This window comes from Diadema setosum, chromosome 9, assembly GCF_964275005.1.
Source record: "Diadema setosum chromosome 9, eeDiaSeto1, whole genome shotgun sequence".
Taxonomy (NCBI): domain Eukaryota; kingdom Metazoa; phylum Echinodermata; class Echinoidea; order Diadematoida; family Diadematidae; genus Diadema; species Diadema setosum.
In genome coordinates, this window is record NC_092693.1 from 39,930,702 (window position 1) to 39,950,324 (window position 19,623).

Genomic DNA, 19,623 nt, shown 5'->3' on the forward strand with positions numbered 1-19,623 from the left:
TATCATCAGGGAAAATAGGTCAGGTTTACCACAACAGTCAGGTGTCTAGGTTGACACCTCCACTGACTGTGAGTAGTGGTAATCCTTTATACTTCCTCACCATGCAATCCTTAAAAGTGACACATCCAGACTCCCCATCCCCACTCCCCCCCCCCCCTTGACTCACCTGGCATGACCCAGTGCAGCAGCACCCAAACAAGGCCAGCTATGTCATTCACACAATTCCAGCCAACAGTTCAGCCATATTCCTGAACACCCAGACTGACAGACATGTGACCTGTCACCTCAACTCAGAATTTGGTAAATTAAGAATTTCATTACAAATTTCCCTCAGAACTCATGTGATAAATTAAATCTTTCATCCTAGCAGACTGTCAGATAAAAAGGTTAAATGAGGTCACTTTCTTCTGAGTGGCCTTGAGACAAATTTTGGATAATTTGTCACAAAACTCAAATGTTACAATAGTTAAAATAACCTTTTCCAGCACTTCCATGTCAGTGACTTACATTGGTCCTAGCATTGATGGAGTAAAAGACCAAAACAAGGTTGCCCACTGAAAGGGTGACACACATTGTCAAATCACACGTCATGCAGACCTCTAAACTCTTGAGGATCTAATGCATGATGGCAATAATTTGGATATTTGAATAATTTGACTAGATTAATACGTATTAGATGTGAAGAAAAATCAAGTTTGATTTGTCTGGTAAAATCAAACATGGGAAAGATATTGACGTGAATTCTCTCAGAGCATTTGCCCTTGATATAACAATGTCCTTAAATCAACACTGCATACATTATGGAAAAAGCAAGGAGATAAAATGTCTGGAAGAATGATAATTGCATTGTTACCAGACAATCCCATTTGGAATCCTAGTCCCATTTAGAGATTTAAGGGTTAGGAGCACCTCTCCAACTTCTAACCTACCATGGAACGTAAAAAAAAAAAAAAAAAAACTTGTGTAACTTTGTGAATTGTACTGAATGAGCTATTGCAAATGCTGACTCTGAATGCCAATGCTGTTTACTTGGGTCAGTAGTTTTCATTTGAGGTTTCTTTGAATACTTGTAGAGAGTAACCAACTTACACAGATAACAATCATGCTACCTTTCTCTCTACTTCTTTTAAAGTTGGTCTGTTTATCATTTCAGACAGATAATGCATGCACTGACTCACTAAATCTACTGATCTCCTATTTGCACTAGTCAGCATCCCTGCCTCCAGCTAGAATTCATATCAGCATGGCATTACCTAAGTTGCTGGTGGGATTACTTCTAAAGAATGCACGATGATTACTTTGTTTTTCACATCTTTGCTGTACTCACACACAAATTATGACAGAAAAAAAAATAGGGTCTACAGTGTATTGCATGACAATGTGTGTGTCATGTGAAAATCTTGCACAGCTTGTATCTCCAGACACTGCCTGCCTCTGTCGAGACAAATCGATGGTCAGTACACCAAACTTGTGTCAGATCTAGAGCACTGAACTCTGTGACATGCAAATGACTCTATCAACTGTTTTCCACACTATCAGCAGGTGACAGCTACAAGGAAGAAATGAGAAATTGATTGTATGTGACTGCATAATTGGAAACTGGCAGGGAAAGTTTATAATGGGCCGACACATCTGTTTCGAATTGTTCTGGTCTTATTAACATGTGTAACATTAATGTAGTTTAACTTGACAGGAAGTTCACATTAAAGAGGCTATATAGCTAGAGTCATAATGGCTACCAATACTTCATGTGACATACAGTCAACACACAACAGCTTTCTTCCATACACTCTTGCAATTGTTTTCATCTGTATAGCACCTTTTCCCATGCTATCTTCAGTGCAAAGTAACCATTAACCCATTGAAGGCTAGTCCTAAGCAGACTCAGGCAGGTATCTATGGCAAATGTCTGTTACAATAAAATCAGCTTATCATCAATGGGTTAAATAACTGCCAACATTCACATATCAAAATCATGGAGATGTCAGGTAAGATAATGTCATGAGAGGTATCGGGAGATAATTGTGCATTGCATGCATTTCAATATCCAATGCTTTATCCCAAGCCAGGAAGAAGACTTAATAATATTTTGTCAGAATGTAGTCAGATATTTCATTTTTCAGCAAGTCTCCAAGAATCAAAGAAACTTGACAGCCATGAAGTCACCTTGTGCCCATTTTCTAACCAGCCTGTACAGAAAACCAAACAAAACCTGAGAAGATATATCAATATCTTCCCTTTCACATCTATAACTATCATCTGCACTGCCACACTGCCTCTGCCAATTCATATCGACATAGAAACTTTGGTTTCAGCAGCTGTTGTTGTCAATTAAAAGCAGCCTGGTTTGGAGGAGAGGAATGATGAAACTCAAGCAAGCTGTATTTTTGGAAATTTTAGAGTCATTTTGAAAGTAATAGGGGAAAATCTGACATAGAACATGTACGTAATGAAGTACTGATCTCTATCAAAAGACCAATTATTGGATGCTGCACGGAGCCACGTTCTGTCAGAGGTCCCATCATGCACTGCAGATGAGGACTAGACATGACAGATGAGTGGGGAAAGGAATTGCGCACGTCATGCATGATTGTTAAACAATGGAAGATTAAGACGGACACAAAGAGAGAGACAGCTGCTCAGACACACACACACAGCTGCTCACCACAAGCAATGCTGTGCTCTCACACTACACTGTCACACATTGCCTACCTTACTCTTCACCTCCAAGAGCTTGACTGGGTGCTCCGACAGAGGGAGCACTTTACCATCTTCGTCTGAAAGGTACACAAAGAAGCAAATCATGCAAAGATAGAGTATTAAAATATATGTTACAGCACTCTTCTCAAAATGATAATTAAACTACATGAATCTATGATACCATTTGATAGCAAGGGTAAACATCATTCCTTTCCAAAATCACAAATTGGATAGGATAAAGACATTAATAATAATAAATCAAAATGGTTCTACTTTAAAGCAGATGGCCATTTCTTGTGAATTTACATTTTCTGTAAACCTACATACCCCCAACTCATCCTTCCCTAACTTTCCATGTCTTCAAACAAGCTTAACATGAAATTTCACTGGTTACGTACAAACATTCTTAATTTCCTCCAGTGATTCAAACACAAAGTTATGATGCCCGAGGGAGAATATCAAGAATCAAACTTGGTTGCATCCACAGCCACATCAAATCTTGGAAGGTGATAAAGTTTATGCACACTATAGATTGTCATCATTATCTCATAAAACACATAGCTGTATCTGCCCTTGAATGGGGGTGACATTCATATTATACACAGGTCACAAACACAGAGAAATCCTCTACGGGATTTGGCAAGTTAGATCCCTTGTATCAGGTAATACACACACACATCAGTAAGGATATCATGACATGATCCACAGCCACTGTGCTGCTGTAAATAGTTTTACTCTCACACAAACCCCAGGAGTCTCTCACCATTGACTATAAGCTGCTTTAATACCACAAATAAAAAGACATGAGGGAGAAAAATACTTTTTGGAACATATCAATATTTCTGAAAATATCAGAGAGGTATGTTAAAATAACCAATGCCATAGCAGCAAATGTTATTTGTGTGGGATATTTCATCTGCTGCCAGTAGTTCCCTACTTCACTGGTTCCAAGTGGCAGAGCATTTAATAAGAGAAAATTATTTCACTGCATCACTTTGCCTTAATTCTGCTACACAAATCAGGTCTGCTAGAAAGGAGTAGAATGAGGCACCTATTAGTGATGAGAGTTGTGTATTGATGGAAACAAGCAGTGCTCGGAGAGGCTCATGTGTCTAGGAGAGTAGGCCCCTGGGATTAGAATCACGGAGGACGGTGAAAACAGTTGTGGGCCAACTATCAGCATCAAGGTCTTTGACATGCTGACACGTTTTTAGCTTCTATGCTCAGTTATGCAAACAACTTGGTGAATGTGAACACACAGGCACCATCATCAAGAGGAGATGGTAAAAAATTTGACGCATTTTCCCTCCATATAAAACTCTTCCTGCAAGTTGCAAGAAAGATTTCAGACAAGACAAATGCCTTTAGCAATTGTCACATGACAAAAATGTACTTCACTGCAAAATACCAGATTGTTTGAAAAAAAAAAAACTTACTTTAAACATTTAAAAGAAATGTCTTCATCACATGCACTGAACCTAATATAAAATCAATATCTTGGACATAGAATTTGGCTAGAAATGAGAAAATATCACATAGTTTTACAAACATACAAAAACACAGAAATTGTTATTTGGCAGAAGAATGTGATGCCTTGGCAAGAAAATAACTCCTTGGCTGACTCTCATGTGAGAAGGATAAGACTGCCAATATTTGTATACAGAAATAGGATGAGTGTTTACTGGAGCCCCACAACAAAACCACAAACAGGTAAATGAGCAGACAAACCATCAAATACACACAAATGAAATTCCACACAATGGCACACAAAGCAAAAACACACAAATAAAGACCATTTATAGTTAAAGAAATTCTAATAGCTATGAAAGATCCAACACTACATCACTTCATATAATGTCCCATGCCATTCAGTTAGGGTCCTCTCATTTTAGAAAGATAATCGCTTACTCCTTTTTAAAAGTTGCTCCCAAATGTTGTCGTCATGGGAAAAAAAGACTGAAAATGCTCAACTCAACTATGATATCATTGCTGCACACTAAAAAAAAAAAAAAAAAAATAGTTTCAAACTTAAACAAAAAATATTTTACTGGCAAACACTACAGTAATGAACTTTTTTTTTTTTAATGACAGGAAAAGTTGAAGCACAACTACCATGGATAGAGTACCGAACATTTTATGTCAACTCGTGTTCCCCTTTAAGAGAGGGGCGGATGTGGGCATCACCCTTGACACATTCCAGACGAAAATGAGATTGTCAATCAAATACTGAAAGGTATCTAGAGAAAGAAAAGACTAAATGATCTTGACAGACTCAAACAGTTGTTGAATCGAAGCTAGCACTTCAACACATGCCCTTCACACACTTCCCTAATTATCACAGACCTAACAAAGTCATTGATTTTGAACAGGAAGTAAAAATACCACGTCATTTTCAATTTCCCTGACACCATCAGAGCTAAAATCATACCAAGGCCCCAAACATCTTGGAAAACTATAAGATTGTCAACTTTCATGGTGTAGTTCAAATGAATGTGTAGGGAAAGATTTAACAGATTGATTTCTCATTACTAGAACGTTTGGTTCACGGCAGGAAAAAAAGAAAAGGAAATATTTATGATGACACCGACATTGCTCACTTTGATTTTGAAATATCTTCCTCAAATATCATTCTGTTGAAATGAAATATTATGACATACAGCACAGTCAACTAAGAACTGTGCAACAGGAACTTCCCATGATCCATGAAAATGTGCAGAAAATCATTCCAATGAAGACTACTTCACCCCTAGTTAAATTAGTCATAATTATAATCTGGGAGTCCCTATTCATTATATAAACAGAACCACTTTTAAAACTACTATTGACCTTTGTATCATATTGCATGAAATCACATATTTTCAGATAATGGTATTCAAACATTCAAACCCTCCATGTGCATAATTCATACAACAATCAGAATTTTCAGATGTTGGCACTATCTTCCTGATTCAAAGAACCTAACCTTATTGGCTTTTACTGTCTTCCTGAATACTCTTTACTCAATATTCATGACCTGCTTAACTTTATAATACCGCCATTTCACAAATTAACACTATGCTGTTGTTGTCGTTTCTTTTTTTTTCTGTTTGTTTTTTTCTTTCTGAGGTAGGGGAAATTTAAGGATATGAGGATGTAATGTGTTGCATAATATTTGTTAAATTTTGAGTTTAATATATATCAGTATACAGTATATTAAGATATATACAGATTTGATACTGCAAATATGATTTTGTTGTTGGTATTGTATGATTATCATACATTTTTGTGTTTATTTGTATGTATGTGTTCATGCAGGGCCTCCAAGAACAACAGTGTTTAACCCACTGACGGAGCCACCCTGTGAAAATAAAACATATAAATAAATAAATAAATAAATACGCTAGACCCTGCAAAAAGAAGCCATGAGTACCGCACTCTTAATGACTTGCCTTCACAGTGGGATCTATCTTTCTTAACCTGTTGAGGGTGGGGCTGATTTTGCTACAACATGCATTTCCCATAGACACTTGCCCCTGTATACTCAGGATTCATCCTCAATGGGTTAAAATCATGACACATTCCATCATACCCTTAATGATAATGAAAAAGTAAAAAGGAACATGTCATCTGAATCAAAAGTCTGCATTTGGCAATTACATATTTCAATTACACAGAGTTGAACATTCATTCCATGACAAACATTTTAAAGTCTGTGCAAAACAGTGATATGAGGTTGTGTGTTAGAGCAGACAAGCATTAATTATAGAAGCAAATATTAGAAGAAAAAAAAATCAAAAAAATATTTGCATAATAATAAACTACATCTTTTTTTTTTCTTTTTTAAAATAGGACACCTAAGACTTCTCCCTAAAAGCATTTCATACTCCATAGTCTGCAATATTTCAATACCTGATGATTCCTGTGTGTTTCCTAGTTTCCAGACTTCCAGTCTGAATGGAAACTGAAGCAATAGAAGCCTTGCCTTCACAGCCAGACTGACCAATGGTCTCTGAAATTCAGAAGAAAAAGGACACTTAGGAAACAGAAATCAAGACATAATTACAGATGCTGTAAAGAGCAGCATTCTGTCATTCAATGATCTGTCATATCCTTCCCAAGAACAAATATAAACACAACAAAATTGATTGTTCCTATCTAAGTAGTTCTCAGCTGAGATGACATTTTGAAGAGTATGCCAATCTATCTTCATTTCATACAAATTTCACTTATGATGAAGGATCGAGTAGAAGAATAAAGGATGGACAATGACAGATATTATCTTTATGTAAGACAAACTGTATTCTTCTAAAATTGGAAACATGATAGAAGTTTGCTTGTGAATGACAGGAAACAAACATGGAGACTTACATGAGGGAAGCCTCGTATCCTCTGACGGTGTTTGTGGGCTGACTGTTTCAATTTTGACATGTCTACTTCAAGGTGAGCAGGATTCACGGCCAGTTGAGTGTCCAGACCTTGTCAGAGAGAACATGGGGCAAGAAGTCAGACATCACATTACTTATCTTAACCAAGTATTTAACATTACCAATTCATATCACTGAAAGGGACTGTACAGTACTGGTTGAGGCGAGGATTCAGGTTCATAACATTCCTAAGTGAGATAATGAGAAACCTCGTATGAAATATGAAAGAGCATGTAATTCTAAGAAGGATTCAACATTTATTTGAAGAAAATTGGTTCTCAAATGGCTGAGATATCAACAAAAAAAAGTGATAATAATAAAAAGCGACAGGCCACACCTTTTATTAGGATCTTTTTGTTTCACCTTGTCTTTGAATATCTCAGCCATTCCAAAACCGATTTTCATCAAATGAATAAACTTTTGATACCCCTTAGAATTGCATGCTCTTTGACATCTTATAGAGTGGTTTCTGAATATCTCGCAAAACCTCGACCACAACGGTACAGCCTCTTTAACACCGCTCTTTTTACAGTACATTAGCTCCACTTTGTGTTATACTTACCATTCTGAAATTTTTGTTTATTATTCACAAACTCTGAGGCTCGAGTTTTATTGGGTTGTACTCGCAGTGGCAGATCCACAGGGGGGCGCAGCTGGTGTGCACCCCCTCTCATCATTTTTTGATACAACAAGAGAAATAAAAAGAAAAAAAGGAGGGCATGTGTGCCCCCCTTTTAATTTTGTAAAGGCGCCTCTCCTTTACGGAATTCCTGGATCCGCCCCTGACTCGGGTATATGTGACCCTGCACCACAAAACAAACAAAAAGTTGCCAGACATGGATTTTTAATTAAAGGCAGATTCTAATAGAGCAGACTCTAAGCTTTAAAAAGATGTATAGCTCAATTCAAATGGACTCTCCTAACCTATCTAAATGTTGAAAAGAAAGCACACACTCTGGAAAAGTGTGAACTGAGAAAAGAGGCTCTGAAGTAAAGAGTCCATTCAAGCGCTTAATCTTTTACAAGCCATGTTAGCTGTGCCATGAATGGAACAAAAAAACATGGTGTTAACCACCGGAGCGATAGCAATGAAGAGATTGTCAGATTAAGTTGAAATTAGGCATGCTTTATTAACACATATTGTTCATGATTAATGACAACTTTCAAAGCAGTAGCATTATCCTTTCAAAAGTTATTAGTGTTGAAAGGAAGAGTGTGTACAGGATTTTTTTTAAATGAAAAAGGGACTCTATTGGAAATATCTAACCACACTGTTCCATAATAAAGTGTTTGAGAAAAACTGCTAAAAACACAGTTTCCTGTTTGTTTTATGATCCTAAATTTTAACATAGAAGAAGCTTTGCTCTTTCGAAAAATATGAAAAACTCAAGATTGGCTGGGTTGACCCATTTCACCTATTTTCAGTCCTCACATGAATTCACTGCGTGCAACTTTTTGTTCGTTTTGTGATGCACGGTCACATATAGAAAACCAGTAGCACTTTCTCTGATTACATTGCAAGGTACAAAGAAACTTCAATAAGGAGGTGACCATCATGACTCCCTCAGATAATAGGAATTGGTATGATTATCAACTTACACGGACTCCTCACTCTCAAGAGACTTGGAACAGCCAGACAGAGGGATATTGTTTTAAAACCATGCCAAAACTCCATTATATGTCATAAAGTCCTTACCTAAAAATGGAACAATTTTGAGTAATACAGCTTTCCAATAGCATCAGAAATTGACTTGTCTTGATTTAAGTACCCCAGGACACTGTAATACTATAAAATATTCTCCCCCCCCCCCTTACCAAATATATCCCCAATTATTGCAAATGTGTACAATATCATGTGTTGTACACTTGAAGTGAAAGACAGGTCCCTCTTTAGAAACCCTGCAAACTGCTGCTATTCTGTTGATAACACACACATGAGGCATTTGGCTCAAAGCCAAGATGCCCATTAAATTGTCAGATCTGTCACAAAAAAAAATGTACCTCCTGAAACCAGCTGGTCTCTGGCCATGACCAACGCCCTCACGTCATGGGTGTGGTCCCTCATGGTCCTGCTGCGCACCCAGTGCTTGGAATCACTCCCAGAAGTCTTTGCTACCAGACGGAACTCAGCAATGATAGGATCAATGCCAGCGGTGAAGACACTGGTTTTATCTGCAGACACACACATTGAGAGAATGGCTGCTCTGTGGCTGGTGTAACTCTGTGTGACAAAATGAAATTAAAGACTCAAATTATCCTACATTTACATTCCAATAAGTATCTGCATGGGATAGCAAACATCAGGAGCAGATGCATGAATTCCATAAAAAGGGGCACAAAAAATATTTCTGGTGCCACTTTCGGGTTTAATCAGCTGAAAAAAAAAAAAGGCTCCCATGCAGTTTCTCACGCATCTTCCAGGTTTCATCATCTGATAAGCAACAAAAAAAAAAAAAAAAAAGCGCCCCCTTTCATTTTCTTTTCATTTCTTTTCTTTTTGTTTTCTTTATCATTAAAGGGGGGGGGGGGGGGCACGTGCCCCCTGATCTGCCACTGAACGTGAACATGTGGACAGAAAAACAGTTAATGGCAAGATGAAACAATAGATATAGGACTGACAGTGTGATATGGTTTGTCTACATCTAAACTTGTTCATGAGAAGTATCTTTGAGAATGATGCACAAAAGCTGCTCCATGGTTTCAATCTCTACACATGGGCCTGAATTTACGGAGGTGGTACAAATGAAACCATGGTTGAAACCATGGAGCGCCAAGTGTCGCATGGAATATTTCGTTACGAAATTGGTCATTTCGTCGACAAAATGACTGTTTCGTTAACAAAATTATCATTTCATGGACGAAATGTTCATTTAGTTACAAAATGTTGTCATTTTGTTACAAAATAATCATTTAATCGACGGAATGACTGATTTCGTAACGAAATATTCCATGTGACACTTGGCGCTCCATGGTTTTGTCAATGGTTTAAACCATGGTTTCATTTGTACCACCTTCGTGAATTCGGGCCATGGTGATAAAGACTGTAATACAGGATCAGTGATAACTGGACACTGCTTGCATGAAAGCAAAATTCTAATCTCCTACAAACAGAAGAAATCAAAACAAACAAAAGAAAGAAAATATTGTAACCCTAAATGACAAAAACTACTGTAAAACATGATATACCTGCGGCATGAAATTTTCGCAAATTGCAGCCAACAACCTTTTTCACAGGTTGAAATTTTCGCAAATTGCCACTGGCATGCAATGCATATCAATAGTGTAGACAAGAACTTTTGCGAATCTTGGCGCTCTCAACATTCGCAAAATTAAAACTCACGCAAACATTCCTCATTTTACAGTAACCTGCTCTCAAATCAGGCAATTCAAGTTACATATGTGTAATTACCTAATATTATCAATCATAACAAGTAGAACTCTTTTGTGAGGAAAACATATAAACCTACTAGTAATGATACACCACTACAGTGCATTCCTGTTATAACGAAATGCTCGGGACCGGCAGTTTTCTTTTGTTATAACGAAATTTCGTTATAACCAAACAAATACAATATATAATGAAAACAAGGAAGCCACGCATATATCATATTCTGTTTGTTGAATACTCATCATACACTGGAAAGCTATGCGAAATGGGATGGTACCCTTTTAATTCATTTAAATATTACATTTAAAAGAGAGCATGAAGTTGTTTGTACTGTCACACATGTATAGAAAATGATGGTTTAGGCTATTCCAAATGTTCGTTTCTTACTAAAGTTTGTTACTCCAAAGGCTCCTCATTCCGAAGTTTCGCCATTCCCAGGATTCTGAAGGTTTGTTTATCTGAAGCTTCGCTCTTCCGAAGATTCGTTTTTCCGAAAGTTCATAATTTAGATAGAAATATATTGTTTGTTTTTCGAAGGTGCGTTGATTGGAAAATGAAATGAGGTTCGTCATTCAGAAGATTTGTAAATCAAAAACTGACAAAGGTTCTCTATTCCAAAGGTTCATTGTTCCGGATGTTTTTTAATCTGAAAATGAAATAAGGTTCGTTATTCCGAAGAAGGTTTGTTAATCAAAAAATGAGAAAGGTTAGTTATTTCGAAGGTTCGGTTATCTTAAGATGATTATATGGTTTGTAATTCCGAAGTTTTGTAAGTGGACTCACCTTTTTCACTTTTGGAAACTTTTTTTTTTAATGTTCCGATTAACAAACATTTGGAATTTCTATCATTTTCAGACTAACAAACCGTCGTAATAAGAACCGTATTTCATTGTCTGACAAACCTTATTGATAACGAACCCTTGGAATAACGCCAAAATATTTGTTATAACAAACTCTATTTCATTCCCAAACGGACATTTCAGGTCTATCAGAATCTGTGTGCTTTGTAGTAAAGAACAATCGGAACAATGAAACAAATAGTTATTCAATATCAGATTATTGTATTACAATAACGCAAGTTCCTCTCGGAAACTTTGCATGACACAGGGAGCGAACACACAGTGATGTGAAGCGTTCGCCCATGCAGAGACGCTATAAATACTTGTTCCGCTAGGTATTTTCGAAAGCGATCCGCATTTCGTTATAATGGAGCACATTTCTTTTGTGTGTTTTTTTTTGGTCAGTGGCGCTCGGAAAAGACTTCGTTATAATGAGAATTTCGCTTTAACCGTGTTCGTTATAAGTGAATTTTGTACAATAGACTTTAATGGCGATAATTTTGGGACCAGAAGTTTTACTTCGTTATAAAGAAATTTCATTGTAACCGTGTTCGTTGTAACTTCATAAAATAAACTTGGCACACACAACATTGGCTCTGTTCACTTAAGTCCAACAGATTTATCATTACAGTTTAAGCTCCATTAGCTGTTAACTCACTTAATCTGACCTAACATGCCAAACCACTACTGCACTCATGCAATATTTGATGTTATCAATACAGGAGATCCCCATTCTAACAAAGTCCTCGGGATTGGCAGTTATAACTTTTGCTATACTGAAATTTTGTTATAGCCTAACAGTCAAGTATATGAAGATATACTGTACGTATATTACCAGGTAGATGTTCATTTTGGACGTGAGTTTTTACTGCATTGTGACAAGAACTTCGTTAAAACGGTGTTCATTATAACAGAAGTGCGTTGTATTGAACTATTTGCCATGTTCTATCACCTTGAGTAGAGTGCCATGAGTTCCGTTCCAGAACTGAGTCCTCCCCACTGAGTCTCCACTGACCACCGTCATGTCCTCTAGTATGGCTACCTGCCAGACCACCACTTCTTGGTTTCTCTGGACACGTTGCATGGTGATTCTCAGCTTGGCATGGCCTGGGATTGCAAGCACAAAACTGATGGTTGATTTCATCAGACTAATATTAAAAATGATGATAATAATAAATGTATAGCAATATGGAGACCTTAGTGACATTGATGGATTTAATGACATTGATGATAATGCTACTATAGGTGACACAATACCTACTACTACTGCTTTTACTGCAGGCACAATGCTAATAATACAATTGTCATCATATAATTAATGCTAACACTCACATACCATTACTTGCTTGTTCAATTGCTACTGGATTCACATTGCACACCTATTTTCTGTGTGCTTATTACATGGAAAACTAGAAATGTCGCTTTGGCGACTGGTATGCCTCTGCCATAATGCATGATTTTCCCAATAGGTCTAGATAGTACATGTGGACACTGTGTGATTACATTTTCACAAAATTGGCAAAATATTGGAATGACAAGTTTGTCACAAATGTGTTGAATGTTCACCTTCCTTGACGTAGGTTTAATTGGATGAATAAGAGAGCATGTATCTAGGGATTTAAGGACTTTAACTTGACTTTGACCCATTCATACATTTAGGCATTGAGTAATTTTCAAGGTACAGGTGTGGAGAAAAAGTGCAATTTCTGAATTGAATAGTAAATTGTTACCATTTTCATCTGGCCCTTGACCTTAAAATTCATAAGATAATTACTTTCAGGTAGAACATGCATAATATGTACTAAGTTTCAAGGTAACTTGAGCCACTTCCGAGATATGGAGGAAAAAGTTAGTTCAGCACTTTCACTTGATCTTTGACCTTTTGACCTTTGAGGCAAAAAGAGAAAAAAAAAAACTTTCCAGAGAATTTCTATTAGGTTACACACGCATACACCAAGTGTAAAAAAATAACCCTGCTGGCATTGCATAAATATGAGGGTAATAGTACAATTTTGAAGTCTTGCACTTGACCTTTGACCCCTGACCTTTGACCCCATGAACCCTACACTCTCTAGATAATCACTTCCAGTTAGTACATGTATATACTATGTTCCATGAAGATACCTTGAACAGTTTTCCAAGGTACGGAGAAAAAAAAGAAGTTTTAATATTTTTACTTGACCTTTTGAACTTTTGACCTTTGACCTTTGACCTCATGACCCAAACTTTCACCAGAGAATCTTAATTGGGTAATACATGTATACACTAATACCCCTTTCCCGCTGCCCGTCTCGGTGAAAGTTTCAGTGCCGTCATTTCACACTGCTCTCGGTGAAACTTTCCCCTAGACGGGTTTTCTGCTCGCAACGTGGGTGATCTTATGTACTTGAGTTTGTTGTGCATCTGCGATTTGGTTTTTTTCGATTCCATGTTCAGCAAGTTTTCGGAGGAGGGACTCGTACGCGGTGCCAGCGTCAGCCGACGTCCCGCTCAGTTCTTCGTTCACTGCTGCCTCGCTCACTACGTAATTGAAGTAACAATCTCTCTTCGTCTTTGGTCCACGCTCCAGCCATTTGCAAAATTCCCTCAAATTTCAACAATACAAAACGTCAACGGATTTCTCCTGCACATTGTAAACCCAGCACTTGACGAGAAAAGCAAAAAATACGAAAAAATCAAGCAAGAGGCGGACTGTATCACTATCAGACTTTACTGGAAGAGTTAAGAGCTAGACATTAGAGGAAGACGAAGAAGGAGGAAGCATCAAAGCGATCAAGTACATTGTAAACCTATATCAGCTTTGTATACACGGCTTGCTAATGAAACAATACAATGCACAGCACGATGGAAAACAATGCTGTCACACTGTGAACGCCACATTGAACACGAAACGACATACTATGTAGTGTCGTGTGTATGTTCACAAACACGAATTACTAGTACCCTGTACGTGTGGATTTGGGAGGTCGAGTGCGCGCTAGCTAGCTGAAAACGTGTGCATGACCAGAAACAAGACATGACCTTTGACATAATCTGCATATTTTCCCCGGTGTCTCACCGAGACAACCTTTCACGCTGGGCGCTCTCGGTGAACCACCAGGTGCAATCCCGTTGAACTATCAGTGTCTACCCAGGACGCTTCTCGGGTAAAAATTGCCCAAAATTTCATCGGTGTTTCACCTAGGCTTCCCCTAGGTTTCAACCGAGTGACCTTTCACACTGCGGGGTTCCCCGGGTGCCCCCGGGTGCCCCCGGGGAAGATTTTCTTCAGCGGGAAAGGGGTATAAGTTTCAAGAAAATCTCTTCAGGCATTCAATAGATATGGTGGAAATAGTGAAATTTTATGTATTTGACCCTGACCTTTTGACCTTTGACCTTTGACCTCATGACCCAAACTTTCACCAGAGAATCTTAATTGGGTAATACATGTATTCACTAAGTTTCAAGAAAATATTTTCAGGCATTCAATAGATATGTTGGAAATAGTGAAATTTTATGTATTTGACCTTGACCTTTTGACCTTTGACCTTGAGCATGTGCACCCAAAAGTTGATAGGCACAACTTCACCCCCTAATACACATACATGCCAAGTTTCATTATAATACCTCAACAGGTTTCGATAGTTACCTTGTCCACAAAATTCATTACAGACGGACGGAAGGACGGACAGACGGACGGACGGACAACCCGAAAACATAATGCCTCCGGCACCACTTCATGGCGGAGGCATAAAAAAACTACCAGGGATAGATAAAAAATAACATGAAACCACTTTCTTACTTCAGACTGACAGGATTGAAGAGCCTCTTCTCATACCACAGTATGGTTGGAATTGCTGAACAATTTTCACAATTTGTATTTACAGGTGTATACCCAAATCTAATTATCATTCAGTCATAAATATTTTTTCCTTTCAGTGTATTTGCACTGAACACTATTATCTGTCTGATGTAACAATTACTTTGAACAGTTTTTCCAACATTAAACATACTATACTTAATGCTGTCCATTCCTAGCAAGAGACATTTCATGTATTCAAAGACGGCAATTCCGTATTAACAAGTAATTTCTTGAAGACACTTCACCTGATTGTGATTTATTGCACATTAATGCAGAAAAAGCTGAAATAGTTTAAAGCAGGACAGTATGAATTAGAAAAAAAAAATATATATATATATACATTCTCTGGGAAAAAAATTGACACCAGTCACTTGCCATCACCTTGATGAAGGCCAAATCTAATTACGTAACCCACTCAACATCTATCATTCCTGATCCTGCTGAGAATTTCCATCATCAATACTACTCACAAAGGCAAACCCTGATTGAGATCAATAACTGGTGCTTACAGAATCTAAGGGAAGAATGAGAAAGCAGAGGTGACTACACTACCTGTACTGACATTCCAGAGTCTGATGTTATCAAGAGAGCCAGTCACTATGACATCATCAGATGGGTGCCATGCCAAAGACGCGACACGACCCTGCTGCATTTGAAACGCTCTGTCATAGGTGAACCCCTCATCATTGACTTCATAGAGACGGATATAACCATCCTCACACCCCGCCTTGAGACAGATAAAATAGATAAAATGAGTCATACAGGGACAGAAAGAGAAACATTCACAGTCAAGTTTCTGCAGAGTTGCACACAACTAGACAGAACCTAGGCACAATCAGTATTACAAATATCTGGGAGAAAAAGTATCCAGACATGAAAGCTATCAAAGTATCTACAAACATCCAAGGGGGGGGGGGGGGGGGGGTTTGCAGGAATACATTTCAGTCCCTAATCATACATTTATATGATGGTATAATTTGTATCAGCATAGTGTAGACAAGTGTAGAGTACAGTGTAGTATAGTGTAGACAAGAACTTTTCTGAATCTTGGCTCTCATGAAATTTGCAAAATTAAAATGCACACAAACATTTCTAGTTTTACAGTATTTGTTCCTGGACAATCTGCATCCTATTTCAAAACATGTCTGTTATACAATGTACTAGCAATGCTTCATATACTGCCATACTTAAATACAGCGCACTCCTGTTATAACGAACATGGTTATAACAAAATTCTGGTTACAATGAAGTAAAAATTCACCCTGCAACATTACCCACTCTTCATATTTTTATTGTTAAGTTGTGCGGTTATAACGAAATTTTAATATAGCGAAAGGAAATTGTCGGTCCCAATGACTTCGTTATAATGGGAGTTCACTGTACTATGACTAATCTACTGCTCTATGATAAAGGTTGCTAATGACAAAACCTTGTCAGTAAATGGTTTAAGTTTCATCAGACTTTCTGAGATATCATATGACCTACCGCAATATGTGTTTCAGCATAATTGGCTGCAAGACACAAAAATGCATTTCCAAAGTACACTGATTTCTGCAAACAAATAAAGAGAAACATGAAAACATTTCAACTATCAATGTAAGACAATAGATGAACTTCTAATATTGACAAGTCTCCACTGTAAAGAAAAGTGTAAATGATCTCAGTAAAAAACCCTTTCATCATTCATAACATAAATGAGTAATATTTTTGTTGTTGCTGTTGACACTCTATTATGGCTCAGTCACTGTACAAACATATGGTATATTATCTGTCTTTGTAAACTAAAACTTATTCTGATCAATATGCCATTTGTATCCATTACTAGGTTTTATATTGCCTCTAAACGGAAGTAAAACGTCAACATAATAAACTAGTAAAGTGAGCTTGGAATAAATTCACACCATTTCTCAAAAAACTGAAGCAAATGTTCCAGACACTATTGACTTGTCTCAGTCAAGGGTTAAAAGCTGAGGGAATAATGTAGTTTGCAAATAAAGAAATTCTTCTTTCACCTTTGGTTCCAGTTTTTGTAGATCGTATTCAATCATGTGACCCAGGAGCCCAGCTGAAAACAGACGACCCTTGACCCAGACAAGGCAGTTCACTTTGTGCTTCTGTGACCCAGGGATAACCTGATTGTGAAGGTTGCATGAATGAGCATACACAAATTGCAGTAGCATGGCACATGAATTCAAAACATTCATATCACAACATCATTGCAAGCAAATAGGATACCCAAGAGATTTTATTATTTCAATTCTTTGTTAATAGAAAATTGAATTCATACATCTCATAGAGGGGGAAAAAAATAAGTGTGAATTAAGTGTCTTCTCTAAGTCACATTAAAAGTGTAATTCCAAGGCACAAATGGAGTATTGGTTTGTATTTTTTTTTCTTGTACTACAGCACAATTTATAGATATCCAAGATTTAACATTATGATTTAAAAAAAAAAAAAAAAAAAGCATTACCATACCTGCCAACATTTCACGATGAAATATCTTACTCGTGGATTGCAAAAATCTTATTTTATATGCAAACTGAAGTTAAAAATCTTACTTTAGGTCAAATCTTCAGAAAATACACATGAAAGGTATATCTAAATATTTTTTTAAAATCTGATTTCTCTGACAGAAAATCTGATTTTGCTATTTTTAACGTAAAAAATCTTACTGAATCTGATAAAATCTTACTAGTTGGCAAGTATGCATTACATGTGAAAGTAGGAGATTTGATACGGTTCATTTAACCCATATTGCTGGCTCATGTATACAACATGTACAAGGCATCCAGCGGGGAAGGTTCTGAATCACTGAGTTCTTGGCAGTGTTTCCGTACCAGTTATAGAGTGATAACAATCCATTTAATTTGTAGCAAAGTGTAAAGGAACTGTATCATACATTGATCTTTGATGTAGCAGTTAGCATCCTATATAGTAATATCCAACATGACAATGAAAACAATAAAAAATGTGACATATGCAACTTCTTTACCCATACCAAGACTGCACATGATGATGGTTGTTAAATCAAGAGTAAACTAAGAGAACAAACATTCCCAGGTTAATGTTATGAGGAATCAAAACAAAACAACCTCCTAAAAAAGAATAACAATTATACTTTCCAAACCTTTTCTTGATGCCACTGTTTCTCCTCCCCTGCCTTCCAGATCTCCAGTGAATTATCATCTCGGCCAACTGCTAGGAGAGAGTCTGCTTGGTTGAAAGCTAGACTTTTTATGCCACTGGGAACATAATTGAAGAACTTGACGTGGTGGAGGCAAAATTCTCCCATGGCTCTCTGAATGTTCCTGTGTCTATAGAGCAGATCAGGTCAACTCTTCTAAGAATTGTGATGACCAATATTAAAATTAATCTAAAAAGAGGAAAAAGAAGAATAGGATTAGGAAGAACACAAAAGATCATGGTAGGTAACACTGTCAGAAAACTTACAAAGTAGAATGACATCAATGACATTTCTATGGAATAGTATAAATGGATCAAATCTGGATCTGCATGTAGAGGCTTAACAAAGCCTGCATTCAGAATCATCTGTATGATCTAGGCATAGGTAAATATTCTTCAATGCATGCAAAGCCGAGTCAGTGAGTTTTACCTTTCTATGAATTATATTCCTGTTTGGTATGTACAGTCATACCAGAATCTAGTATCATTGTCTATCATGTCATAATAATCAAATACAGGGTAAGAGTACCAGTATTCGGTCACTTATCACACTAATCACCAGCCAGTAAGTTCTACTGTCACAACACACGCAGATCACATCAAATCACATACTTGCACACTCATTCACAACAGGAAACTCCCTTAGCCCCCTCCAAAAATCCATCCAAAATTACAAATTTCACCGTCAAAATTGCAGAATTCATGTGACTTTCCAAAAGCGCACGCGGATTAAGCCCAGTTTTAAGAGTACGGGTTGCCGAAAAAGCGCTAAAAATCGAGAAATACGCTGTTCTCTTGCGGGATTTTTTTGCTTATCACAAGCTTAGAGTGTGATGCTGTCCTCAAAAACACAAAAGAAACACAAAATTTCTGTACGTGCTGATGCAGTGTCTCAATGTACAAGGGTTGAATGCAAGTGCCGATTCCCCAGTATTCGGTCACCAACGGGCGCCGCAACGTCGCCGATGCAATTTTGCGCCAACAAGGTAGTGCGTGGTGCATTTTTCAGCTGCCTTGAACACGAATTGACTTTGAACGCGCATATCGCGTGACCGAATTCTGGTCGCGGTGACCGTATTCTGGGGAATTTTCTAGGTGATATATTTTGGGATTTTGTGAAATTCTGTGAGATATTTAACAAAATGAAAATTGAGATTAAAGAAATTTGATATATTTCACATACATTGCTGTAGATATGATGTATGTATATATTATTTTAGTTTGAAAAATATTGCAGAAAAGCTTAAATGACCGAATACTGGGGGTTTA

General features: G+C 37.3%; 1 protein-coding gene across 1 annotated transcript in view; it reads right to left on the reverse strand.

Moving 5' to 3' along the window:
- LOC140232678 (U3 small nucleolar RNA-associated protein 4 homolog) overlaps positions 1-18,540 on the reverse strand; it is a 118,760-nt gene extending 100,220 nt beyond the window's left edge. Inside the window, exons 1-9 of the mRNA XM_072312786.1 lie at positions 18,299-18,540; positions 17,184-17,303; positions 16,657-16,722; positions 15,724-15,898; positions 12,283-12,437; positions 9,105-9,324; positions 7,048-7,154; positions 6,589-6,688; positions 2,713-2,777 (exon numbers count right to left, since the gene is read on the reverse strand). Of these exons, the coding sequence (XP_072168887.1) occupies positions 2,713-2,777; positions 6,589-6,688; positions 7,048-7,154; positions 9,105-9,324; positions 12,283-12,437; positions 15,724-15,898; positions 16,657-16,722; positions 17,184-17,303; positions 18,299-18,463 (1,173 nt within the window). The 5' untranslated portion in view covers positions 18,464-18,540. The remainder of the gene's footprint in view (positions 1-2,712; positions 2,778-6,588; positions 6,689-7,047; positions 7,155-9,104; positions 9,325-12,282; positions 12,438-15,723; positions 15,899-16,656; positions 16,723-17,183; positions 17,304-18,298) is intronic.
- Between the last annotated feature and the right edge of the window lie 1,083 nt (positions 18,541-19,623).